Genomic DNA, 27,382 nt, shown 5'->3' on the forward strand with positions numbered 1-27,382 from the left:
CAGTGAATATGGAATATGTAAACAACCAGACATACCTGTAACCTGCCAAAGGGCTGTCACAAAGATGAATTCACTTTTCACGCTGCAGTCATTTCTGTGACAGTCTCTAGGGAGAATCTGCATTAAATGCTTGACCATATGGAAAATCCAAATCTCTTGACAGGTCTGTCATTATACATTGTAAAGCATAACAAAGTATTTTAAAGTTTTACTCTGTTAAATCTATAAAAGGAAATGCACATGATTTAAACCAAATGGAAACTTTGCTTTTTGCATTAAACTTTCTTTTTGTGTTTTATTCAATGTGGCTGCTTTGAAGAATACTCGCTTTAAATCTTGACTGGAGCCATCTCTTAATTTTTAATATTTTTGAGAAACCATTTTAAAAGAAATCAGGATATTTTTACTCTTTTATTTATTATTTCTTTGCTGAAGAGCTTTAATTCAGGCTGACCTTGAGCTATGAACTTCCTTTCCTGTTTCAGGAAACAAAACTGCCTTTGCATGAAATATGCTTCAAAAGCCCTGGCAAGGCAAAGAGAAAATCATTTCAAGAGCTTGGGCAAATAGTCTCTAAACCAAGGGAAACTTTTCCTTGAGTGTTGAAATCATGTCCCACCCAAAATGGAAATTTTGTATGACCTACGTTACTTAAGAAAACAATCACCAAGTAAACTGTGTATTCTCAGCATCTTTGGGAAATGATTTTAACTTAGTTGATTTTCTTATTTAGCTTTTATTTTTGATGTCATTTCCGCACTGCAGCCTTAGAGCATATCTAGTGGACTCTGGCTTTTGATTTAAACTTGGAATTTGAAAAGTATGCTTGTTCATTTGCCTACGTGACTTTACCAGAAGAGTTCACTTAGATTTTGACAAGACAAGCCCCTGATACTACTTCATACTTTTAAAATCTTTTGCAAGTCAACTTCAAACCAGACTCAAGAAAACAAGTACTATTTTATTTCCACAGGTATCTTCTCCATTGATTAGCTGTAGATTGCCATTGGGCTTTCAGTCCTGTCTAGATACATGTCAGTTTTAACACCTCCAGAAGACTTAAAATTCACTTGACTCTCTTCCTTTTCTTTTTCTTTCCTTCCTTATTTGCTTTCACCATTTCAAACTCTCCTACTCATTCATCCACTATCATTTTGGTCCATTGGTTTTGATTTGTCTGACACTGCTCTTCATCAGTGCAGTCGCTGCATGTGTTAACATGGGATACCTGTTATTTTCATTATTTAGTCCCAACCCCTATGTCTCCCTCTTCGAAATCAGTGAGCACACCCAGTGACGCAGGCAGCCAGGACTCAGGGGATCTGGGACCCATAGGAAGGTAAGATACAGAGTTAACAGATTTAAATAAATGTGAGGGTTTTTTTCACTTTGCTCTTACTTCCCCATTTTTTCCTTTTCTGCTGTAAATAAGAACATGCTGTATTGAATGTGTACTTTTGTTTCTGCATTGTCCACTGGGTGCTACTGTCCAGTAAGAGTGGTTTTAGATGTGAGGCAAATAAACGCATGCAACAAATGGATCTTCAAGTCTGAGCCACAAACCTTATAGTGGAAGCAAGAGCTGAATTTACACTTCTGAAATGGCCTACAGAAAGCTCTCATGCTGTTTGGAAATACCCTAGACAAAAGGGAGATGTGCCCGGGGTAAAACCTGTTATTCATACTGAGATCTCTCTGTTCACATAATGCCAGTCCCCTTGGCATTCCTCCTCATGTAACACCGGGTTGACTCAGGTTGCTGTGACTGCTCATTGCAGTGTGCACCCCTGACAGTGGCAGAGAAGAGCTTGGACAGGAACAGGCTGAAACATCCCAGGACCCACTGGCAATTCTGCCTTACAAATTCTGGATATCAGAGAGTTTCATGCAGAATGGAAGGGAAGCAGCTCTGTTCTTGTTGGAAACTGGAATGTGTGTGAGGGATGGAAACAAGAGTAATCTTATTTTTGTTTCCATGGGGGAAATAAAAAATGAAGTGGCAATCCCAAAATAATTCCTTCTCTGGAATAGAAAAGAAAGGAGAATGTGAAGATGCTGCTGGTAAAGAAGGGTATGTTCAAGTAAAAAGAGGTGCAAGCAGCTTTGTATGTTTTGAGACATGTAAAAGACGGATCCTAATAGCTCTTTTTGTATCACACTAATTCAACATAGGGCTGAGCTGACAGCTCATCCAAGTCTGTGAGCCAAGACTCTGCTAATGGCTTGAAAGCACAGTGATTGCTTTCTGCAGTTCACAGTGCTCAGAAGACATCATAGAATACCTCTCCAGACACAGACTGTAATGGGACAGAGCTTCAGGTCACCAGATTTCATGCCACACCAGCCTTCTGCTTAGTAAAATCATACTTCTATAGCAGAGAGTATGTAGTGTCCCCTTCAGCCAGATGCAGACACTCTCCCTTGCGATGTGGACACTTCACAGCTGCTATTAAATCAGCTCAGCCCTGCTCCCAGGTCTACCCTCTAGAAGAAGTGGAAGTTGCTAAGTGAAAAGTCTGTAGGATGTAGCAGTTTAAAACACAGAAAATAGTGCAATTCTGCCTTCATAAGTAAATGCAGTAGATTTCAGCAAGTCAAAGTACTTAGAGTAAAACAAAAATCCTTTTTAAGCAAAGTATAGCCTGCTGTTCAGGATGAAGCTATTTACCTCATTTCTGTGTGAAGCTCTGACAAAACTGGGTGGAGACTTCTGAATTCCTGCTTTTCCTCTGAACCTTAATGCTGTAACTTTTTTACCATTAAGGTAAAAAAAGGCTCTTGGAAGAATTTCTTTGGCTGTTACCCACGCTAGCACTTTGGCTCTCTGTCAGCAGCGAGCAATGAAAGAACATGACCACGTGTCCTTTCAGAGGAGAATGGAGTTTGTCCCCTTCTTCTGAGCTCATGACGTTCTGCATTGTGGGCTTTCACTTTGGGTCCATTTTCCGGCTTCTTGTGGCCATACTAGGAATTCAGTGGGAATCCTAAGACCTTGCTTGTAGTCTCCTAGTTTGCTTGGCATATTCTCAGGTATTGAAAGGGCTGTGCTGTCTGCAGGAAGGCTGCCTGCACATCTTTGCCCGGAGCGATTGGTTTGTGGTGAGGGAAATAATGTCTGGTCCCATCCCTGGGGAATGTCTGTAACCAGTGGATAGTATTGAGTGGCAGTTAGTGGAATTAGTGTCACTGGCTGCAGGTAGATGTGCTAGGTGTTTGTGTGAACAGGTGCACTCAGGCCTGCATGTGTGATAGAGTGGTCAGACTTGGCAAGGAAGATGTTGTAGAACTGTCATTACAGTGGGTAAACAGGATGAAACCACCTCAGCTGTTTTCTGTGAGAGGTGCCCAGACCATGCACCTAACTCATTTTGACTACTGCATATATTATTGCCTGTTGTCTGTATAAACAAGGTTATCCTGCTTAATTTTAATTTATTTTTCCATTTCACTTTCTGTGATAGATGGGGCACTTCTGCTGAATCCCCTGCAATGCCATCATGCTTGTTAGATCTTTCCCTTTTCTGTACTAGGCTGAGCTCAGGCTTTAGAGGAGAGCAGATTAGTTTCAAAGCTGCTAATGCCACAATCTCGGCGATCACAGCTTGTCCATTGTTGCTGCTGCTAACTGCTGCAGGAATGATGAGCTCACACAGCCTGGCAGAAATCCTGCGGGCAGTCTGATTACTCATTGCTGAAGTGTTCCCCGGAGGAAGATGATGGATATTTAAAAAAAAAAAAAATAGCTGCGAAGTGGCAGATTTCAGCTTATTACAGGAGAGAGGCTCTGTTTGGCTTTGAGGAATGCAGGAGATCTTCATAAGTTCCCCTTAAGAGGGTCCAGATTCTGGTACAGAACTAGGCTGTGTTCATACTTCTTTGAGTTTTTGGTACTTCTGTTAGTTTTCTTGATCTGTTGGTCCCATTATCACCAAGTATATTTGAGATATGCTTGCTGATCAGAGCATATCTCAAATATATCTGCTCTTCAGGAAAGAAAATGTATCAACTGAAGAGTTTGAACACTGTTAAGTAGTTGTAGTCCTGGAACCACAGATCTCAGTCTTTGCAAGATGAAAACTGAGTGGTAACTTGCTCACCAAGTGTAATAGCTACATAGGAACAAACAGGCTCCTCCAGCTGGAAAGGTGAAAGCAGCAAAGTGTTTGGTATTGAAGTTGGAGAAATATAAAACAGAAAAAAAATTCAATAGCAAGACAAATTCATTGCTAAAACAATTTACCTAAAGACTCTGTGTGATCTTCTATCACTGGTTGTTGCTTGTCCAGGATAATGTGCGTGGCAAACAGGCAGATAATAGGTCAAACAATAACTCATTCATAAAGTTGTGCAGCCCTTTTGTTGCACGGGAAGAAAAGCTGCATGGTCATAGTAGTCGCTTCTGCCATGAGACCTGCAGACTAGTAGTGCTGCTATTCTTCAGGACCATTGTCCATTATCTCCAGCACAACAGCCAGAGCAGTGTTGTCTTTTCTCTGATGCCATTCACTGTATTAGGAGAAGAGATGGGGTGGATTATGTAATAGCACTGAATTATGGAACCATTTCTGTCTTCAGCATCCCAGGGTTTTGGTTTTTTTTGCTGCTTAATCTTTAGTACCATTTTGCTCTTCATCACTTGGGAAAACATTAGGTCTGAGCAGCATTCCAGCTTCCCTCTGAGCCATGACAGCAACCGTAAGAATAAGCAGATGTTAGATGGATAACTGTTCTAGAAACTGCTGACTGAATGCTTTCAGTTGGACAGGAGAGCCACATTTTATATCTGTTTTTGTGGTCTTGGGGATCATTTCTGGGTATGCAGAGGTGTGTTACGCTTTGATTCTGGTGCTGCTCTTAGTTACCAGGCTACACCGAACAATTCATTGGAGCCCAGTTGTTGCTCAGAGAGCAACTTATGTCTCCACATTGCTTTACACATCCCATTTTGCTTTTTTTTGATGCCTGTGTTATACAGATAGGATGGAAAAATTACATAGCCTGAGCAGATACGCATCTCTGGATAGATGGGTCATTGGTTCACAGAGCTTTCTTATATGATGTATTCAGACATGACTCATTTTCATAAGACAGTATTGCAGGATTGCATGGAGAGTCTCCTTGGAATAGAATATGCTTGGCTCTTTCAGGATGTGTTTTGTTTTGTTTAGTATTTTGTAAGCATTTTGACGATTCCCTGTGTCCTGTTGCTGATGGTCATCCTATCTATGCACAGACATGCACAACTTCAATGGAGATTTGAATGCATGTGATGAAAAAGGCTGAGGCAAAGGCATTTGCTGAGAGGTCCTATGCTGTAGCATAGTGTGAAACACAAATTTGCCTCTATTAATATAAAACTCCTTTTTAATAACTGTATGCATCTCCCTGGTGCATACTCTGAACTTTTGCTACCCTAGTGTGCTAGAGAGGATGCTAGCTAATATAATGGAGGCACCATGAAACATGCCCTTGGAGAGGTATGTTCTGCTACTCAGCATACCTTAGGCATTTGTGAACCTTGTCTTTGCAGCACTCACAGCCATGTATTTTGGGTTTGTGTTGTCTGAGGAAGTGCACAAGGACAAACCTTGTGCAGTGCCTCAGAGGCAGGCAGTACAGTATAAGGTTTTGTGGTCTGAGCAGCTCCCTGGAAAGATCTCATATCCTGGCTCAGGTAGGGTCCATCTGCACTTTGCATGTAAACCCTACATAAGGTAGCAGAAATACCTCTGTGCTGGGAGGAGGTGCTGCTGTGGCTGGGTAGTTTTCAGGGCTCACACCAGCCTGCATTGGTGTGTATGCCTCTGTTACCTACAGGGGATCCTGTGTTCACCTGGCTTGTGGCATGCTGGGAGGAGCTCCATTTGGGGACCAAGGAGTGATTTATCTCTGTGGCCCATTTTGCCCTGTATCCTTCAGTGCTTCTGTGTTCTGGGAACATGTAGGATGTTCCCAGCTAGCTTCACTGTCCTGCAGTAGTAGGTTTGCAGAGTAGCATCTCATTTGTTGTGAACTCTGTGTGTGTGTGTGTGTTTAGTGGAGTCCCATGCATGCAGCACTTCCTGCTGTGCATTGGGGAACATGAGAATCCCATTAGACTGGGTGTAAGGTTTCCTGCCTTCATCTGCTCAGTGAACTGCACCAGGCTCAGCTGTCTTGGATGTGTAAAGGTTAATGGCTGCCCTTCTTTCTGCAAGAATTTTGTCTGTGCTCTTTTGCTTTCTAACTTGTGTATTTTGCTGTGCATAAGTTTAGGTACCTGATTATTTTGTGGGCTCACATAAAGAAAAAGATATTAATCTTCTGGTGGCTTCTTTCAGAGGATGGTTATTTCAGTGTGGTGCTTTATCTGCTAAAATAATGTAAGCCGGATTATTTTGTGCTATTTCTCTCTTAGCCCATTGGACTGGGCTGTGGATTTGTTTAGCTACAGCTACTCATTCTGTAATTATTGCTCTTATTTGGATTATGGTACAATGTAATACTTAGTTTAAATGGTTCCTACCTGATTTATGTTGTTGTTCCTTTGATATCACAGGTTTTGAGATAAGTTTTATCCACTGAAATCAATTAACTTCCTTCATTGTATGAAGTGTACCTGCAGTAAAGCAGGGTTAGCCCTTCTTTGGATGAAGCTCTAAATATTTAATGAAAGTTCCTGTGAGAATGAGCTTGAACATTGCATTAGGTAGCAAAGAAAGCAAAAAATAAGGGGAAACTGGATTTCTCAAAGAGATTTTTTTAGCAGTAAAATGCTGGAGAAGTTAGATCACCCTGGAATCCTGATTGTCTCATCATCACTAGGTTTTAATTCTTCATAAAATACATTAAATGAGCAGTCCTAGAAATAGAACAGCTATCCTCAATGCTGGACCACGTCCCTCTGAGGAGCAGTATTGCCTTTGGCTTTGGCTTGTGGGGTGATTTTTTGTCCACTACATCAGTTCATCTTGCAGTCACTGTGTCCTCTGAATGTTCCCAGTTATATTCCAGAGAATATAGTAGCAGCTGTCACATTAGGTTGGGTACTGATAGAGAGTCGAGAGCATGTCTTCTTCTCTCATTCTGTTTTGAAGTTTGCTGGCAGTATTAGTCTGCATTTGTGTATGTTTTCATCAGATGTGATCCTGTCCTTCCATCTACCATGGCCACCTTGAGCCTTTTTGGTTATAAAAAGAAATACACTAGGATATGTTTTCTTTCTATGTGTTGGTGTCCACTCCCAGATTGTATTGTCCTGGTGCAGAATGAAACAGATATGATTCCAGTCCTTTTTCTCTGCAGCATATTGTTTACTCATTTTTGTATAAATAATAGGTATTCTTATTTATTTTGCAGCATCCAAACACACATGCCAGTCTTGTGTTAATCTCACATTACTTCATGTCTGACTGTCAAACACAAACGTTTCGTGCTTTTCAGATACACAATCAAAAGGAAAGAGATAGCCTTGGAGCATCTGGGCACCATATGAGTCAAAGCATGTCATTATTTTACAGTTTTGTATTTAATCTTGCTCACTGACAGTCAAAAAAAAAAAAAAAAAAGAAAAGGTATCTCTACTCCAGTGTGTTCTTACTACATAATATTTAAAATCAGAAAGATACTTTTTGTTCTATGATCTTTCATGAGTACATCTACATGTCATCAAAGTGTTTGGGTTCTGTCCTTTTTTTCCTGGAAAATCATACTTGGCAACTCAGCTTTACTTTTCAAATAGCTTCTTACATAAAACAGTAATATAACACATTAACAAGCTGAAGAAAGGGTATCAAAATGCCATTCTCCCTTTTAAGTGTCTACTTTGCTGTTTAATTAGACAGATAAAGAAGGCAAAAGAAGGTAGATTCTGGTCTCTATTTCATTTGCACAGGAATGTTGGATTATTTTAGTAGATGACCTTTAACAGTCCATACAGTATATTTCCTATCTTCTCTTTAGCTGCAGAAAACATCTCTCACAGACATTAGCAAAACCATGTTTCTAAAAGATCTGCTAAAACCACTGCCAGCAGAACCATATTGCCTCAGGCTTAGCTGCTTTATCATTAAGTAAATGCATTTGACAGGTTCTGTGCAATGATGCTGTTTCATCACTGCCACTCAGCTTTGCATTACCAGAATTTCATTGTGTTACCACATTCAGAAATGACAGGGATCCTTCTTCACTTGTTCCAGGACAAGTGGGCCTGTGATGTATTGCCTCAGGAGCAGCAGCTGTAACAGTTTTTTTTTTTTTGTAGTGGATTATTTCCTTTATGGTGCTTTTTTGTAAGATCAATTTATTTGTACAAAATGCTTTCTAAATGGCTGCTTTAGTGGCATACTTATTTCATAAATGGGCTGAGCCAAAGGGAAGTACAGAACAATGTGAAGACTCTAAGGGAGCTACAGGAAAGACTGAGGAAAAATAACTGCTTCATGGCAAGCTTTGCATGCATGGTGTTTTATTCAGACAAAGAAGGATTGTAACCCTAGGGACTGTTGTGCAGTCTTTCACAGTGCAGAGTCAGGAGAAGTTTTCTGCTTGGTGGCTAGAGATAAATGGGATGCCCTCTGGGACACTGTGTTGCCACTCTGTTTTGGTGGCTTTGGGCTTGGTATGGGGTGTGCACCATTACATGGTAGGACAGAAATTAATAACACCCAGCTGTTACACACATTTTTTCCCCATTTAATTTACCACAACTCCATTGTCAGGACTGCTTGGCACACGTTTCATTTTACAGTTTCCAGCAGACTTAGAGGCCAAATCGTGCCTTAAGCCTTCCTGACCTGAATGGTGATGGCTTCTGTGAAGCAGTGACAGTGTCAGCCTCCTCCCCTTGCCTGAGGGAAGCCTGGCTGTCTCTGCTGTCTTTGGCCTGGGAACTCTGCTGCTTTTTAAAGTGGTGCTGCAATCTCTCACACTTCCCCACAGCAGCCTGTTCACAGAATAGCAGTGGGTGGCTGTTGGGCTGTTTGCACATCACAGCTTGCCCTGCGCAGGTTAGGATGCAAGGCTGAAGGGCGGCAGAGTTCTTACATTGTTTTTCTTCCTTTTCTCACTGCAAAAGAAGAACCACAACCCTTCTCCTTTACATTCAATGAATATTTAGCCCTAGATATCTAAAGCCTCTCCCTGCCAGTTTGGTTACTTTTTTGTTGGTTTTTTTTTTAGCCCATAAACAGAAGCAGACACCTTAGGGACTGATATTTGGCAGTTGCTTTCAAGTGTCTGAATATCTGACCTAGAAAGTAGGGAGTGTTTTTTGGTGTGTGCCAGTTACAAAGTCTGAATGGTCCATATTAATTAGAATCATCTGCAATCCTTTTAGCATGTGAGCCTCTGGCATCATTAAGGATTTTCATGCTTTCCTTCCTAAAGGATTGATAGAGTTCAGTCCTCCAGATCTTTGATTATTTTTCTCATTAGCAAGCATCTCCATGCTATAAATCAAAGGAGAAGGAAAGATTGCCATTCCCAGGGTGCTTCGTAAAATGCCTTGGAAACCTGAGCCCCAGCTGCATCCAGAAGAAAATAATGTTAATGTATAAAGCCCCACTTAACCATTTAGGTTATCAGCCTGTCTATGGTTAGTTCTCTTTAGTAATTTACAGGCATATCATCATATATTTAGTCAGACAATCAGATGATTTTAGGGACTAAAATATTAATCTTCTTAAAACAAAAAAAATTACATTCTAAGGCTAGCTCAGCTTAAACAGTTCTCTTGCACTGAATTTCATCTTAATTTAAATAAATTGTGTAAGATCACCTCCCATTTTAAACTGTTTAACATAGTTAAACTGGTACAGTTTGTACATATTAATGTTTTCTCCTTCTCTAGCCTATTAAAAAAAAAAACCTTAGGAAGTTTCCATTCACAATTTCATGTTTTATCTGGTAAAATAAAAAGATTAAATTAGTGATGTAAATGATTTCAGTAATGCAATTTTTAGGATTTTCCTTCAAGTATGTAAAGTGGGAATTGCTGCCACTGGCGAGATATTGCTATTTTTTAAATTTTATTTTATTTTTTTCCCCATGGAGTTTTGAAACAGTCTAAGTATGCCATATAAAATTTTCCAAAAGCAGAACCTATGAAAATAAATGGTTTTCCATTTAAAATTTATTATGATTAGTAAATTTTCGATGTACTTATTTACTTTAATAGTTCAAACTCAGAAAATAATTTCTGAGCTGGTCTATTAAAAGTAAGATCATTGGGTCAGGAGAACTTTTGACATTTTGACTGCTTATATGAAAAATTTTTGATAATTCTCATAGGGTGAGTTCTTGTTTCAACCATAACTGTAGCAAAAATCTCATCCCTTTTGTAACGATTTTACTTTTTCTTCCACTAAATAAATTGTATAAAGGGAGGGAAACACTAGCTCTTCTTCCAGCTAGCAGTTATTGGATTTTAGTACAAAAACAAAATGGAAAATTTGCTGAAATCTTTCACCTTCTTCTTCAGCTGAATAATACCAGACCTAAAAGTTGTAGGTTCCAATCTTCATGTTACTTCTTTGAGTCCTCTGAAAGGTTATGGATTGCCTTTCCTAGATTTGACAATTAAATATGATTTTGTTTTTTGTGCAGTTGTACTCAAAGTCCCTTGAAGTTTATTAGAAAGCTTTCCTTATATGCATATCCATGGAGTCTGGATCAAAGACTCCTAATGTGAGTACTGAAGTTTCTTGCAAGCATTTGCATGAGCTGATAGCACATAAAACTTCTCCTGCCAAGTTCTTTCTTTACATTTGTGATCATTTGAGTTCTGTTTTGCTACAAAGACTTACTCTTGGTATAAAAACCAAGACAAAAATACTGTTTGAAAAAATAATTTTCCGGGTTTGGTTATAGTAGGTCATTGCTAAGGGAATAAAACAACTTGTGCCTTGTCCCTGAACCTGTTTTTTATTACTTCACTTTCAAAATGACCATTTTGGTATCTGGCACTCAGAGTAAATCTGTGTCAGTTCTAGCTATTTGACCTTCTGTCCTCACAGATCCAGCCCGCTACCCCCAGTGACCCTCCTGGTAAAGCAGCATAAATTTGCAGACTAAGATTTCTTTAGCTATAAAGTGTGAGTATGATATTGCCAGGAGATCTGTAATGCAGACCTGAACTAAAGGACAGACTTCAAATATAGCAGATAAATTCAGCAGATTGGATGAATTAAAATTCTGATTTAATTAGTGGAATTCTGTGAAATGGGAATCAGCAAGGTGTTGGTCCTGTGATACGTCCTTATCATTGCAGGCTCGCCAGAATTGTTCATCATGATTTAAAAGTCAAATGGTTTTTGAAAACTATTAAATCCATTCTGCAGCATAGCCTTGATCCAAGAAGAATTTTGGAATACACATATGTTTTAGGTATTATTTGTTCGTGATTTTTTTCAGTGTTTTAAACTCATGCCATTTTGAAAAAAACTCTTATGGTTGCCAGGCAGCTAAAACATAGTGCTGTGCTCTCAGGGAGGTCAGAGTTGCTCTTTTTATTGGTGAAGACTGGAAGTCAGAGGTGTCAGCCTGCTTGGAAGTGTAAATGCAAACCCAAGCAAAACCTTCTGGCTGTGCTCCAGCAGTGGTGCCAAGCTCCTTGTTCTCTGAATGTATTAAGGCATTTTATTTTATGATTAGCAGTAGCAGCCCAGCTCTGAACACAGGAGTGCACAGTGGAGTCAGAGCAGACTTTGCTCTACAAGCACAAGTGACCGTCGCGTAGAGAGGCACAAATCCTCCCCAACTGCTGATAGCCATCTTGCTATAGTGTGCTTCAGAAAACAAGCAGCACAAGGAAGGTATTTTCTTTTTGCCAATCCTTTCAAAGTGGAACAGATCTGCAAAACAGAGCACAGATGGCAGCAGAATAGTGGCTTAGATGAAAACCATCCATTGAGGCAAGTGGTACTTTTCCATCTCTGACTAGTGGCTTTGAATCTCCTGGTTTTTTATATAGTTTGTTTTGGAGACACACTTCAAATGTACAAAAATATCAGAAAGTGAAAATCACAGTGGACAGAATTAAAATTATAAAAATGTAGAGTGACATGAATAAAAACAAATAGCTTATCTGTACACACGTATATTTAGACATCTGCAGTAATTTCTCATCAACAGTTTCTTATCAGATTTGCTATTAATCAGCAGCAAGTTAGTAGCCTTGAAGAAAGTGACACAAGAAACTAGGTAGAACTCTGTAAAGTAGCTAAATAATTATGCAGCCTTAAATTCATTCTGGCAATTTTCAGACATTGAAAAAAAAAAAAAAAGTGGTCTATATACATGATAGATTACACATTGAAACTACAAATGCTACTGGATTGCAATTTGCTGACAATATTTGGTATTATATTGAAAAAAATAATTCATACACATTTTAGCATTTTATTCTGTTGGTGATTTTAAAAGAGGTCTCTTATCTCACAGATGTTGTGACCAGTATTTTTTAAGGTTGTATGAGCTGGGTGTAACATGTTTTTCAACATGCCATCAGTATGAAGGTGCAGAGTTCCTGATGTAAGAATTCTGAATCTTTTGGAAATTGTAATGCAGGGTTAAAATTGTAATTTTAAACATGAGGCTCTTCCTTACATCAAAGTCAGAAGCCAGAATTGTGTTCTCTGCAGTTTTGGGCTTGTTGGTTAGCTCATTTTTCCTAATTCACTTCTTTTGCTAGTTGCATTTGAAGTTAGAAGAAAAGAAAGCATGAAGCAGACTGAAGCCTGCAGGCTGTCAAGTAGCAGCTGATTGCTTCCTTATCTATTTCTCAGCAGATCAAAGTGAGAGTGAACAGTAAAGATACAAACCAGCTCTAATACCTATTGACAATTGGAGTCTAAGTTGGGTTGGGTGTTTGGAACTGCTGCACGGAGCAATCTCCTGCCTTTCTGTTCGTATGGAAAGAGTCCATGGTAATGTTTCACTGGTGGAGCCCTTCATTTAGGTGCCTGAAGATTGTATAAACATCATCAAGACCCCCTCCTACCACAGATGGGGAGAATGAGTCACATTCACATCCTTTTAGAAATATTACTCTGGTAAGCAATGGTGCCTTGAGACTTCCCACAGGATAGGTGAGTCCATATGCTCTGGAGAAGTCCCACCTTCATTTCTGGTCTCTTTGCTTCAGTTTAGTAACAGACTATGCTCTGCTTAGTAGATTGGCCTTTGCTCCCTGAAAAACTGTGGCACGGCCTAATCTGTGGAGTCATGGCACCATCTGCCACTGAATTTCAGGGTTAGGAGGGCATTGCTATTTCCCATAGGAAGAGTCATTCTAGGACACTGTTGTTGCTGCAAGGGGAGATGCTTGGTTTGGGGCCTGTCAGATCTATGGGTGTTTCATTAGGGACACATATGAGTATCCCAGTTCAGGAGATACCTCGGGACTCAGTACACTGTCAGTGCAGTTTTCTCCTGGTCTGGAGAGCACAACAGCTCTTGGTGACAGGAGATGCCCGAATATAGTGTTTGCTTTCCTCCAGTTCTGCTTGAGGGTGTGATTTGCAATGCTGCAAAGAGGATTCTGCCCTGCAAGAAGCCCCTGGGAAAGCAGACTTTGCTGCTTTTTCTATGAGGAGACTTTTTTTTCAAAAGCATGGATTTTCAGGCCTGGCTGCTCTTGACCTGGGAAAGGGGAGTTGGGGGAGAAAAGAAATCATGCAGAACACATGTTCTGCAGCATCAGCAACAGATGAGGGAGGATTTGCTTTTGGCTGCAGGGAAGCAGAGTCACAACTAAGCTGTCAGTATGTTGCATATGAAAAGTGTTGGATTGGGGCACATACCCAGAGCCAAGTTCTGTTGCGATATGATCATGATTACAGATACTAAATATCATTTTTTGATGGCAGATTACTAAGGATATGTATTGGAACTGATGCCGTACGTGTTTCATACACTACTGCTAAGGCCAGACCCAAAGCTGCTTAAATGAACTGAAGAGTTCTCATGGATTCCAGACAGTTTTGGATGTCAGAATCTATGCTTCATTAATGCATTCTAATGTTGGGAATTTTCCAAAAGGTTTCAACTGTTTTATTTTATTTTTAGTTTATTTTAGTCTTTTCCACATTTTTAATCTACATAATTGACATTATGCAATCAAAATAAAATCTTCTGGAGGTAAGGTTACACAGAGCATTGTAACATATGGCAGTGCCTGTTTTTCCATGGTAATAATAATAATAATGCTATGGAAATGCTTCTGTCAAAATTCCTCCCACCTTAAATTTTGTAACAGTTCTCTGTCCTTTTAGAACTGTGCTCTGAATGTCTTCATAATGCTTTGGACTTGAATTCAGAAGAAATAAGTGTTGTTTTAGCATCTGATCCTTTAGTAAATATATGATCATCCGAGCCTCTTCCTCTTGTTGGTTTCTTTCTTCAGGTAATTAAAAGATGTTGTGCCAAAATTATCTGGTACTTCTTCAGTAGTTAGAGCTGAAATAGCACCAGCATTAGTACTGTCCTAAATTTGAGAAAAAATAGGTTATTGAGATGCCACTCTAAAGGAAGAGAGTGAAAGCAGATCAATTGAAAGAGAGGTAACAACACTTGTACCTTGTCTTCTTAGTGCAACATCTAACAGCCCTCATTCCCTTTGTGCTGCTTTAGAACAATCTGTTATTTAGCAATACAGCTTTTTATCCTTCAGTGAGCCAGGGTCAGCTGCTGTGCACAGAACATGTCCAAGGGCCATGGACCATGACACAGGGCTATTGTTTCCCACTATGTGGGAGACTGATCCAGCACCCAGCTCTGGAACAGTGTTGTGTAGTTCTGATTAAAACAGGGTCAGTGCTGTCTGGGTGGGGGAAACAGACCAATCTGGCTTAGCCCTGACTGTGCTGTTCAATGAGTTTCCAGGGGTCCTTGCCATGCCTGTGTCACTCCCTTCACCGCTGGGAGGAGTCTGCAGGACTGGAGACTGCGAGGGAGCACTACTTTTTTCTGCTCGGTCTAATGCTCCTCTCTTTTCCCCATAAAAATGTTCAACTAAAATGTTTTTCATCTCTTCTACATAGACCTGTGGCAAAATCCTTTGAATCCACTTAGAGGAACCTTGAGCAATTTGTGCTCTCTGAAAGGTCCGGAGTGGGAGCACCTCAGCCTGACTGCTGACTCCTAGGCCATGCACTCGTCCTCAGGGACTGTGACATTACCTTCTCTACCTCTGTCTCTGGGTGAAGTCAAGCCACTGAAGTTCTCTTTTACGAAGAAGTAAGAGAGAAAAAAGAAGAGCAACAGCACCTAATTCTTTTCCTCATGAGGAAGTGTCTGCAGGAGAAATTCATGCACTAGCTGGAAAAATATTGACAGCTGCTTTTCTGCTGAGATCCAGTGGCATTTCAAAATGCCCACTGAGGAGTGTCCACAGGAGAACAAGCGTAACTAGGGTGCTCATCCATATGATCAAGGAATGTTGTACGCAATGTCTGTTCATCACAAACAGATTAGCTTTAATTTTCTAGTCAGGATGACAGCACAGGCTATTCAACATCATTTTTGGGTTGCTAAACCTCAAAGAATCTGTTTCTTTCTTTTTTGATGTTATTGCCATGGAAACTAGCTAAATTGCAGGTCCAGATTACATCTTTACTGTTCACTCACTTTCATTTTGATCTGACGACATTCTTCAGGTGCCAGGAAGAGACAAAGAACAAATCAATGGTGTTCCTTGCAACACAGAGTCACTCCCTGTGCTCTCCAGCCTTTGCTACCCGAGTGTAGCTACTTGTGTTCTGTCTCCCAGGGCAAGAGACTTGTAACCTGAAGATTTGTTACCTGCAGCCTCATTTTCTGTGGTAGCATTGCTCAGCCAAGCTGGAGAGGACAACTCAGCAGATTGCTTCCTCAGCTCTTTCTCACCCCTGTGCAAGTCGTTACACAGGGATGCACCATGGAACACAAATCTGGGAAATGTTTTGCAGATTCATTAAAACTATTGAAAACAGTTATAATTAGGAGTCAAGGAGAATTGCTATTAAAAGTAGGTATCAGTGTCCAGAGTGGTGAAGGCTCTGTATGAGAATCCAGATGATAAATACTTAAGGGAGGAATGTCTCTATACATGTCTGCCTGTGATAGCCCAAACCATAAGTGTTGCTCCCACAGTTTTGGGATTTGAGTGCTGCCTTGGGTGTGGGAGATCTCTAATTTTTTTTTTTTTTTTTTTTTTGGCATTTTTATCAAGGTACCTGGTAAAGGTGCCCTTTCTTGTGACCTGGCCTGGACTCTTGGAGGTGGAACATAGGGACTGTACTTCCAGAGACCTGTTGCAAGCTCTTGCTTTAATCAAATGATAAAAGTGTTCTTTCTGATGAAATAACCTTTATCCCCCTACAAATCCTGTAGGTTTGAAAGTGAATGTTGGGGGGAGGAAACTGAAATGAGTTATGTACATTTTCTTTTAAGAGTTTGGAAAACGTGGACATGAATGGATGAGTAGCCCCTAGGCAGCAGTAAAATTAGAGACTGCCACTTACAGAGCAAGTCCTAATATGTGCAACTGACCTTGGTGACATTACAAGAGCAATCTTCACACAGATAGAATTTTTACTGGAGTATCTATAATGCATTAGTCATTGATGCCTTTGTCTTGCATCAGGCTTTCAGATCTTATGTCCATTTTCCACTGTACTTACACTGCAGTCAAGTTAGAAGGGAAAAATCTGTTATTTCTTGCTGCATTATTTTATCTCTGACCATTTGTAATACAGTTTAGTTTTGGAGAAGCCTTTCTTTATCACTATAAACTCTTTTATCCTGATAAGTATTACTATGGATCATAAGTTGAGGGAAATGAGTGCCCTTATGTTGCATGAGAAAGTAGCTTTGCATTACAGGTATTTTTTGGGGTTTTTTGGTTTGTTTTTTTTTTTTTGTATGCACAGGGTGTTGAGATTGATTCTTTTTCTTTCTAAAATGACAAGAGTGGAGCACATGTCCTTGTCTGTCTGTCCAGAGAGTGAGTTAACATTGGTAATAGAATGGGTGGGTTTACTAAGGACAGGAGGTAGAATAATTATTTGGCTTTAATAGATCTATTTCTGAACTAATTCAGTAACTTGTCAGTTTGTATGAGTGATTCATTGGCAGAGGTTGCTATTGTTGCAGAAAGACTTCTGTGTATTGACCACAGCTGCTTATATGGCTCGTTTTGGCTGGACCTGGTAATATTATGAACTCTATTCCTCAGAATTTGTATTCAAAAAATTGAAATTGGGGGGGGGGGGGGGGGGGGGGGTTAGTTTTGACAGCTACCATTTTCCAGCATGCCTTCATGAAGACTTTCTTGCTTAGGAAAGGAGAACTTTTCTTTGCTCTAGCCTCTGCTAGTGAGAGCAGTGCATAATCTAGTATTCATACTATGGGAAAAGGTGCTGAGGAGCCACTTGTGTGTTCCTGATTTTTCATGGACTCCAGCAGTTTTGTTACATACAAGATGTGGCTTCCTGAGTGTGGAAAAATAAAGTCAAATTAAGAGACAGGGAAGGAGGAGGCATTTTTGAAAATGTTGGCCTTGTTATGTCAGTTTTTGCATTTCTGAATTGAAGGATTCTGAATATTTCACAAGACTGTTTAAAGGCTCTGCGAGTGTTTGCAAGGTGTTTTAGAGCTGGTTGCATGGGAAACTGCACTGCAGTGCAAGGAGCAACATCTTCACTTCAGACCACAACTCTGGAATGTTTGTACATTTGGTGATAGCCTCATGTGATGGCAGTCCATAAGAGATTGTCATAGACCTGAGTTTCTCAGATGTATTATCAGCCTCTTCCCCAGGAATGTTATCGGGAGGAAAAGAAGAAGAATTTGTTTGTTTGTCCCAGATGCCCTCAGAGTATGTCAGAGCTGGTATCAGTGTGCCATTTGTTGTCATGTGTGCTATGTGATGCTCCTGCCCAGAGCAGTGTTGTACAGGATGGAGTCTGTCTCAGGAGTGTGTGAAGGGATAAACTCTTCAGTGGAGTTCATGGCAAGTGCTCAGTCTACCTTATCATAAAAACATAAATAAATTGTGCCTGCAGATTTTACAAATTATTGTGAATCCATCAACCTAAGTTAAAGAGTTAGAATTTTTCAGGAAAAGGAAAAAACCCCAACCCCGTGTTTAGTTAATCAATATGTGACAGAAAATCCAGCTTCTTTCCTCTGTTTATCAATAATATGTGGTTTTATTAAATTGCCTGCCCTGTCTCAGTTTGACATATAAACCTTGTTTGACATATGGTGGCTGTTGCTTGCACCTGGAAGTTGAATGTACTACATAGAGCATGTAACTAAGGAGATGGGGTTTTGTTCATCCTTTCAGTTAATTCTGTGTGTTCTTTTTTTTCCCTCCCCTTCGTGCTGCACGGCTGATTACCACCCTAGGACCTTGCAATGGGACACAGACCCCTCAGTGCTGCAACTCCAGTCTGACTCTGAACTTGGGTATATGTCAGCTCTTTTTGTTATCATTTCTTTGCAAGAATTATGTTGAAAATGCTTCCTAGTCGAGCTGGTTGTATGTGATTTTCATTTGCTTTTTTGACTCAAAAAAACCATAATTTAAGTTTCCTTTTTTTGGTTTCATAAATAAGAAGCTTCAGCAAAGTCATATTTGTGGGAAATAACCCCAGCTATTTAAACAAGCTTATGGAAAGATAAATTGCTATTTCTGTTGCCTGGAACACAATACAAATAACTATTTCATTTCAGATGAAATGTTATTATTGTGGCATATATGTGCACGTATAATTACATTGATCTTGTTTGTACCAGTTGATTCAGACTGCTCTCTGAATCGTTAGCAAGATACTTTTCCCTCTCCTTTCTGCTCGCTATAGTTACGCTGTTTCCACATGCAGTAACAATGTCCCCTTTTGCCTTAGGAGCTGCGTATGTGTTTAAAATTGTACACTTAAGTGTGATCATAGTCCAAGAGTAAGTGCGAGCTTAGTTGAGTTCAGACCTATGAAGCTTTTAAAAAAATTTAATAGAGCTAAAATTAATATTTTATAGTTTGGGATGGAACTTCTTTACCCCAAAAAGTGAAAAAAAATAGTTAATTTAAATGGTATAGAAATGCTTGTCTGCAGAGGTATTTAGGATAACCTGTTCCTCTAAAAGGGGTGGGTAGCAGTACCTCAAGCTCTTCAGAGCATGAGTCATAGGTGAAACCAAATCACCACTGTGAAAAATTTGTTCTACCGATGAACTTACAGGGTTGCCTCTTTTGAGTCTCCAGGCAACTCTCTCATGCTTTTACTTGATCATGTTCTACTTCATTCACCGTTCTGTAAGAAAAACAACAGCTTCCCTTCAGCTGCTGATTGACAGTGCTCCCTGCTGCAGTTAGGTGTGTTAGGTCTATTCAACAGGAAAGATCCATAAGGAAAGTATCCAGAGAGTTTTCTAAACAGAAGTATTTCTCCATATCTAGAACTCCTAGGAATGTTTGTAGTTTACTCAGGAGTGTGACTTCAAATAGCTCGCACATCTACAATTTTACCTGGGCTGTACCAAAAAGGTAGCATTTTTTGAGCTATTTTAACCTACAGAAACTCTATAGAAATCCCAGCTGCTTTTTTAACAGAAGTTTGAATTAGGAGATGAGGACTCCTAGGAGCAAGGTTTCTCAAACAGCTGTGCAAACCAAGTTCCTTTATCTGACTCATGAAAAGATAACTCTGCATGTAGGGACTTCAATCAATTACTAGCAGCCAGTGCAGAGACAGAAAAGAAGCATGCCAAAGAGCAAATCCACAGGTATACATTTTAATGGAAGTCCTGTCCCTTTTGAAAGAAAACTGTCTTTAAACACAAGGCAGAGTTAAACTTTCCTCTGGTGTCCTGAGACTAGAGAAAAAAAAAAAGCAAAAAACCAACAAAACCAATGCAAAAGAAATCCTGCAGTCAGCAATTAAATGATGTGTGTCTCAAAACACTTCTAGCAGATACATCTTTCTTATAATACCTGTGGACAGAAGAATCAGTTTTAATGTATGGGTTTTAGTTGCTATCCTCCTACTGACATCCTATTAGCAGTTTGAAAAATAATCCTTCAAAGCTTATGTGTTCTCTAAGATGAATATTTATTGAATTTATGAGAATTATGAGCACCTCAGAAGAAAAATGGGGATGGGAAAACAATAGACCATTAAGTGTTGCCCTAAAAAGACTAGAACATTACAGCACATATTTGGTAAAGTCCAGATATTGAAAGGAAGCTCCAGCTGTCTCTGAGTGCTTGGGACCAAAGGCTAGGCCAACTTTTAGTAGCATGAGAACAATTAGAGGTGGCTTGACACAGACAAACAGCAATCAATAGATCATGTTCCTTCAGATGAAGAAGGACCTCCCAGTCTTCACCAGTAATTACAGAATATGAGTGGCACAGGGCATTTGTACAGGCACCAGCAGTTACTGAACTGGAAGTGTTTCAGATGAAGAATTCCATGTATTGTTTTTCAGCACAGTGCTGTGGGAAGTAGCTCACTTCTGTGACACAGTGTGCAGAGGTTCAGTTCCCCCAACTAGCAGTTAAATCCAGCTCTCTGTTAGGGTCATGTTCCCCATCCTCAGGCAGTCCAGGAGATACAGAGTGACCTCATGTGAAACTGTTTTAGAATTAGGTGAGGTTTTAATTAGGTCCAGATTAGACACATAATTAATTAGGGATTCTACTTAAGCAAGACCACTGTCAAGAGACTCCTTCAATGCAAACAACCTCAGTAAATGGAAAGAGTAGCCTGGGGCAGCAGGGGACTGGTTGCATAGGGAAATCAAACTGACCAAGAAGGCAACAGAGATTGCACATCTGGTGCTGAGGGAGAGAAAAGCACATGAGAGTTTGCTGGGGTGAGATATTTATTAAAGACTGAATTCACACAGACCGTAAGTTAAAGCAGCTACAAAATGTAAAACTACTCAAATTTTTGCCAGCTGAAGAAACTTTTCTGCCCCCAGTAATGAGGTAGAAGTTTTTCTGTAGAGTTTTTAGACAATTGTAGATTTTGTTCATATTGGCAAAGTCAGAGATGATTGTAAGGAGGGAGCATTGTTAATTTTTTTTCTTTGAAAAGAGGAAAGACTCAGAGCTGCAACAACTGTTTCTGCTGTAGTGGTTTGTTACAAAATACAGCTGATCTGTACCTATTACCTGCTGAAACTAATTGCAGTCAGTTTAATAACAACCCAGGCAGTAAAACAGATTTGAAAAAAAATATGGCTGATGTAGCTAAAAAGTTCAGTGGGTGTTATCCAATGATGACAGTTTCCTTTTTAGACTCCCATTTCCTTTCAGACATGAATCTTAATTGAATACCTAAGCCACTGTAAATTAATTAGGTCAAAACCCCTATGACTTCTGTTCTTCTGACAACCTGGAAAATGAAGAGGATATGGATAATGTGTAAGAATTTTCTGTTTTTCAAATTGTTCTCTTCAATAATGTGGCAAGTTGAGAAACATCGTGTCCAGGAATTTATTTCCCCATAAATGCACAAGCATGCTCATACTTGTTGATTTAGGTAACTGGCCTTATTTAGTTCATTTGTTTATTATGTCAGCATTATTTCTCTGCTAAAAGTTGGCTTTTTTTCTGGTAAAACACTTCCAAGTAACCATTTTATATTCTTCACTTCCTGCAAACAGTCAACCAATGTTCAGGAAATAAACTGATCTTTTCCCCCTACTGCTGACTGAACTGTTCACAACTAAAAATGTTCATGACCATGCTCAGCTGCCTCTCTTCGTTTTCCCTTACCCACTTACAGTTAGTTTGCTTCACTGATTTATTTCATATGGTTTATTTAAAGCAAGGGAAATAGACAAAATAGAAGGCTATACTTGCCCTGCTCCAGTTGTGTTTTAGCTCTCCTCCAGCCATTGCATTAAGACTCCACATAAACCTACTTCAAGGCCACTATTAATGACTCCTGTTAAGGGCAAAATCTCCTCCTTTATGGAAATTAAACATCTTGACAGTAAACGACTCTGTTACTGCTCCCAGCTGAACATTTGGCAGTCTAATTCTTCCTGGTTTAAATCCACTGTACCCTTCCCACAACTGTGTGTCCCAGGCTGAGGATGAGCTCCTTTGAGCAGACAGAACATCACAGTAATGGTAGTATAAAAGAGAATTTTGTGGCGTGGTAAGAGGGACACAAGCAGGCCGTTTCTCTCTCCCATTTGCAGTCCCTCTCAGCAGCATGATCTAGAGGTTCAACAACTGGACTTTACTGTGGCAAATGGTTCCCAGGTTAATTTTCTTCACTGCAGTGAGGTACTTCTCATGCCTACTGTGTTGTGTTTCACCTTTACAAACACTGAAGTATTTTTATACTGTTCATAAGAGCAAATATTTGTTCCTGTTGCTGATTTACTTTTACCATGACTAACCTTTTGATGTCGTGTATTTCACCTTAGACGCAGACTGCACAAACTAGGGGTGTCAAAGATTACCCAGGTCGATTTCTTACCTCGGGAGGTCGTGTCATACTCCAAGGAGACACAGACACCTCTGGCCACACATCAATCTGAAGGTAAGATTTATGGCTTTTTAAAAAAAAAATTAATAGAACATTTGCATCCAAGTTAAAGAATGTAATAAAAATAATAGTAAGTCATAACATAGCTGCTTGTCATGTATTTTCTGCAAGCCAGCTATTGTTTATGTGATTAATGGCTCTTCTGATGAGAATAATTATAAAAATCACTTTAAATGTGGGTGGATCCAAACTACTTCTGACTTACAATGAGTTGTGCTTAAATAGCAGTTTAACAGGAACATTTTAAACAACAAATCATTATGAATATAATTTAAATTGCGCTTTATTCGTTTTTTTTATGCTTTCTCAAGGAAGTTATAAACTCTGTGCTTTGTAAAGAGGCAGTGTTGGAAAGTTGCCCTCAGTTCATCAGCGTGATTGTGTCCCCCTGCTGTAGGTGAAGCTTAGGGAGAAGTTGCAGCTTAGGTCCATGTACTGAAAAAGGAGGTTTGCTTACTTTCATGTGGACAGTCTTTCTTTCTCTCTGCTGACATCGTGCTGGCATCTGTACTCATGGAGCTGTTTGTTGGCTGTTTGGCTCTCTTGTTGATAAGTAAATACACAGAAGGGCAGGGGCTTGCTGATCTGCCATTGCTGTACTGCAGGATGCTGATTGCAGGTCAGTAGAACCATTTAAACTGATTGCAAGACAGTACATTAGCCTGATGTTGTCTGTGCACTAGAACGAAGCAGATAGAAGAGGAAAAACTCATAGCAGTCTTGACCATAATTTTTGCTGTTTACAATGAAGGATCAATAAAAGTTCAACAACTGAGTAATTTTCTGCAGAAGATAGTGTAGAACTTTACTGGGCCTCATTCAGAGAAGAAAAATGCTCAAGTAGGTTCAGAAGGTGGTGGTGGTGGTGGTGGTAAATCTGTCTGAATATAAGGTACTGTCAGGGAAGATAGAGTGATAAATGTAGCCAGTTGTTGTTGGGTCTTTTTGGTAACTGGGTAACCAGGTCTGCCTTGGGAAGCAGAAACAGAAAGTGCTGAACTGGATGCTCAGATTCTGCTTTTCTGGAGCACAAGTTTCCCTTGGTTATCTGTGGTCTGCAGTAGTGCCTTCAAACACAGACAGCTCTTTGGCTTGGATGATGCTCCTTGAGCAGTGTGTCCAGAGTGCTTTACCTGCTCATAGGGAGAAGCTGTCTCAGAAGCCTCCCTGGGTCAGTCCAGCTCATCTCTGCTTCTTTCTCTGTGGGCTGCTGAAGCCTCAAGAAAATGGGTTTTGCCCCAGAGTCTTTGTCTTCTTTGCTTAGGACCAGTTGATGCTCAGCTCTGGAGCATTATCATGAATTCATTGTTAGATCAGATGGAGAGGGTGTCCTTCCTCAGGCCTCTCTGACACATGGCCTTTATCCAATGCAAGAACCTATGAATATGGAGAATTTAAGACATGGCTTTGTGTTTGCCTCCCTCAGACCTACGACTCCAGCACTCATGAGTTGACCTGCCTTTCTGAAAAGGACAAGCTCACTAATGGAAGTGTCTTCTTTCAGTAAAATCTTGCTTTTTTTCCCAAGGAGCTCTTCAACTACTACAAAATCCTTTTCTTGCTAGACAAGAGGATTATCTCCTACCCTTCAAGGAAAAAAAAACCCAAACAACAGTGTGATGCCATGGAGCCTGGCAGTCAGGACAATGAGCAGAGAGGCAGTGTGGTTTGAATTGGTCCTCCCAGCACAGAGGAAAGTCACTTGTTCCTCATTTGTGTGAAAGAAGATAAGTGCAAACATAAAACATCGTGCACTTTAAACTGCCTGGGCCAAAACTGTGATGGAAGAGATCAAGTATGTGGGCTTGGTGACTGGATTTGTTATCTTTCCCATTCTCTGTCATCACAGCCAAGGAAAAAACATCAACAGTAGTGGTGTTTTACATATTAAAATACAGAGGAAATATCACCCAATCTCTTCCTTCAGATGTGTGAGGGAGAGAAAGGGTAACTTTCATTTACTTTCCAACTTCTGCTGGGGAATTCTCTGCATATAACTTGGGTATGATTATGGCTCTGCATTAGTAAAGGAGATTCAGGAAAGTTTGGTTATTCTGTTGAGAGGCTATTTAACTGGAAATTCTCTAGGGCATAAATAAGCACTGTGATTTTGGTCTCCCAGGTCTGATGGAAATGCATTCTCAGGTTTCCAATCTCCCAAGCCTCTTTATGAATGCTGAGCCCTTCATACTGTCAGTCTAAACATGAACAGAAGAGAGAGATTCCTCAGGAGAGCAGCTTAGAGAAGTGTCTGCAGTGTTTCTATGCATTCATGTGATAAAATATAGCCATTATCTTTTCAAGATAAATTGTTCAGCCATTACTATGGTTATGGGCTCAGTTATTTAGCATCTGAAGCCTTAGAGTTTGAGAATAGAAAACAAGAAACTTATTTATTTGGATGAGTCTGACTTCAGCATTTGGAATTCACTTTTCACTGCCTGCCTTAAGTACTGGAAATGTCAAAATGCGGAATTTTAGGATGAGATTGTTTCATGCTTTCTTCTTGTTTGGAAGACAGCTAATAAATGGTATAGCTGGTTGGAAAGATGGGTGAAAAGAGAACTTTGGCTCCATTCAAAGTTCTTGAGCATTTTTGAAATATCCTCATCAGGTTTTCTGCATTTGCTTCTCTAGAGAGCAAGAAAGAAACTCTGAGGTTCTTTAAAGCTACTGCTGTTCTGGACCTCAGTGGATGTTCTTTGTGGTAATGGCTATTGCCCACCAAACCTAATAAAAAGGAAGGACTCACTCCAGTAAGTCCAAGTGGTGCCAGAGAACCAGATGCTATGTGCACTGAAGTCTCAGCTTGTCAGCTGCTAATTTTAGAAGAAGTAGTGTGGCATTATTCTTCACTGTATAAAAAACAGATTAACTCCTCTTTTCAGAGCAGGTAATTTGCTTTATTTCAGAGGAATAATGACATGTCATTTCTCCTACCAACTCTATTATTTAGGGAGATGTGTATATGCATCATTCAATCCTTTGATCACATGTACCTAATTCTTTTGCTTTATTTAGGTCACAGTCAGCTTCAGCCTTTTCCTTTCTTCCTTGCAGGATGACTTCAAAAACACACAGATCTTGGCTCTGGAGCCTGAGAAAAAAAACCATGCTCTTTATTTTCCCCTTCCTCCTGCTATAATTGAACTTGAATTCAGGTATTTGTAGGCATTGAGAGACATTTTACTAGTGCTGTTTTTTCCATTCTGGAGTTGATTAAGACCTAGACCATGCCAAATATTTTTTGAGAGTTCGCTGGGACACTTCCTTCATTGTGCAGAGGCTCTCACATCACCTCAGGAGTGGCAGCCCCATGGTTGGACCCTCCAAAGCACTGTAGACCTGCTGTTTGCTAAAGGTGCACCTAGGAGAAAACAGAAAAGCCTAGCCTCTGCCCAGGATGGGTCTCTCACTGCTGTGCAGCAGTGGTCTGAGCTCTGTCTGACTGCCTGCAATCCACCTTTTCAGACAGGAAAGCAGTCTGCACATTCAGGCTCTGCTAGATGCCTGCCTCATCTCCAGCTTGCTGTTCTGCTCTCGATTGGGCCAGGAGGTAAAATCTCAGAGAAGGGAGATACTCCTCTGATCTGGGTCTCCTCAGAAACTGAGGGCTGCAAGAAGGAGAAATTCTGTGATCTCTCTGGCTTTGCTGTCCAGTTTCAAGAGTGTTGTTATTCGTCTTTTGCAAAGTAGAAACTGCTTCATCAATAAAATGAGATGTTCTCACATTCTGCCTTGACAGACTGTCACTGAAAATAGGTTAGTCAGAAATGCTTTCCTGAAAGAATAGGTTCTGTGTACAAGAGAAGGTCTGGCTTTCTAAAACAATGGAAGTCATGTGCACTTCATCAGTTTATCATCTTCAACGGATATTTGTTCATGGAGGGAAAACAAATGATCTGCCACACTCACCTCCTGAGCAGGGTAACCTCATCCGACGTCAAAATGTTGCCCAGTTCTGGCAAAGAACACAATGAGACCTGTGATCCATCTGTTCATCTAGCTTTTCAAACACTAAGGGTATTTTGACTATTAAAGAAAAAAGAAAAATAAGCTCTCTACTCCATCTGGAAGTAGGCTGCAATGAAGTGGCAAAATGGAGGTGGAGCTCCAGAGGCTGGGTTGGGCTCTGTGTGTGTCTGACAGTGTAACTCTCTGAACTAAGGTTCCTGAAAGTTACCCTTTTTAAAGCAGGGAGAGAAGAGAGGGGAATTCTCTCACGGTCAGGCTCATGAGACACATGAGCCTATATCTGTGTGTGATACCAAATGTTAAGTGCTTACTGTAGGGTGAACCAAAATTCTCTAGGTACCACTGATTGCATTGACTATTTCTTCACTGACAAACTTGGTAAGAGAGCACTTTATATTGCTCTTTATATTGATTTAGGTTTGTCATTATGGAGTAAAATGGATATGTCTTAAAGAGTGATACATTGGCATCATTTGAGTTTTGGTAATTGGATGGGAAGTTATCTGTGACTAGGACTGACAAACTCCAATGCTGTGAAAGCAAGTCAGAACTCTGGAATTTTATCTTTTCCATGATAAAATCTGTGGATATTATGGATTTTATTTATACTTTGGTTCTATTTATACTTTGATTGTCAAGGTCCAAGATTTCCAGGTTTAATCAGTGAGGAGATCTGTCTGTGTACATGCTTTAGGAGACTGTGCAGCAGCCCTCTAACCCAGCAAACTCTGCCCCAGTCCTGCTGTGCCTTGCTGTGCCTGACTGTAGCTCAGCTCTAGCTTTGTGGGTGCATGCTGTACTTTGGAAAAGCCAGTCCCAGAACTAAGTGAGATCATACTTGAGCTTTACTATGGCCAATCTGGCTAGAGCTCATGGAT

General features: G+C 40.1%; 1 protein-coding gene across 7 annotated transcripts in view; it reads left to right on the top strand.

Moving 5' to 3' along the window:
- DYNC1I1 (dynein cytoplasmic 1 intermediate chain 1) overlaps nucleotides 1-27,382 on the top strand; it is a 185,939-nt gene that overhangs the window by 21,363 nt on the left and 137,194 nt on the right. For 2 of the 7 annotated variants that reach the window (XM_038127774.1, XM_038127776.1), the window contains exons 4-6: nucleotides 1,198-1,339; nucleotides 18,370-18,429; nucleotides 22,408-22,523. In XM_038127774.1, coding sequence (XP_037983702.1) covers nucleotides 1,198-1,339; nucleotides 18,370-18,429; nucleotides 22,408-22,523 — 318 coding nt within the window. The remainder of the gene's footprint in view (nucleotides 1-1,197; nucleotides 1,340-18,369; nucleotides 18,430-22,407; nucleotides 22,524-27,382) is intronic. The other 5 variants (XM_038127779.1, XM_038127777.1, XM_038127778.1 and 2 more) reach the window with 5 other exon arrangements.

Source organism: Motacilla alba, chromosome 2 (genome assembly GCF_015832195.1).
Source record: "Motacilla alba alba isolate MOTALB_02 chromosome 2, Motacilla_alba_V1.0_pri, whole genome shotgun sequence".
NCBI lineage: Eukaryota > Metazoa > Chordata > Aves > Passeriformes > Motacillidae > Motacilla > Motacilla alba.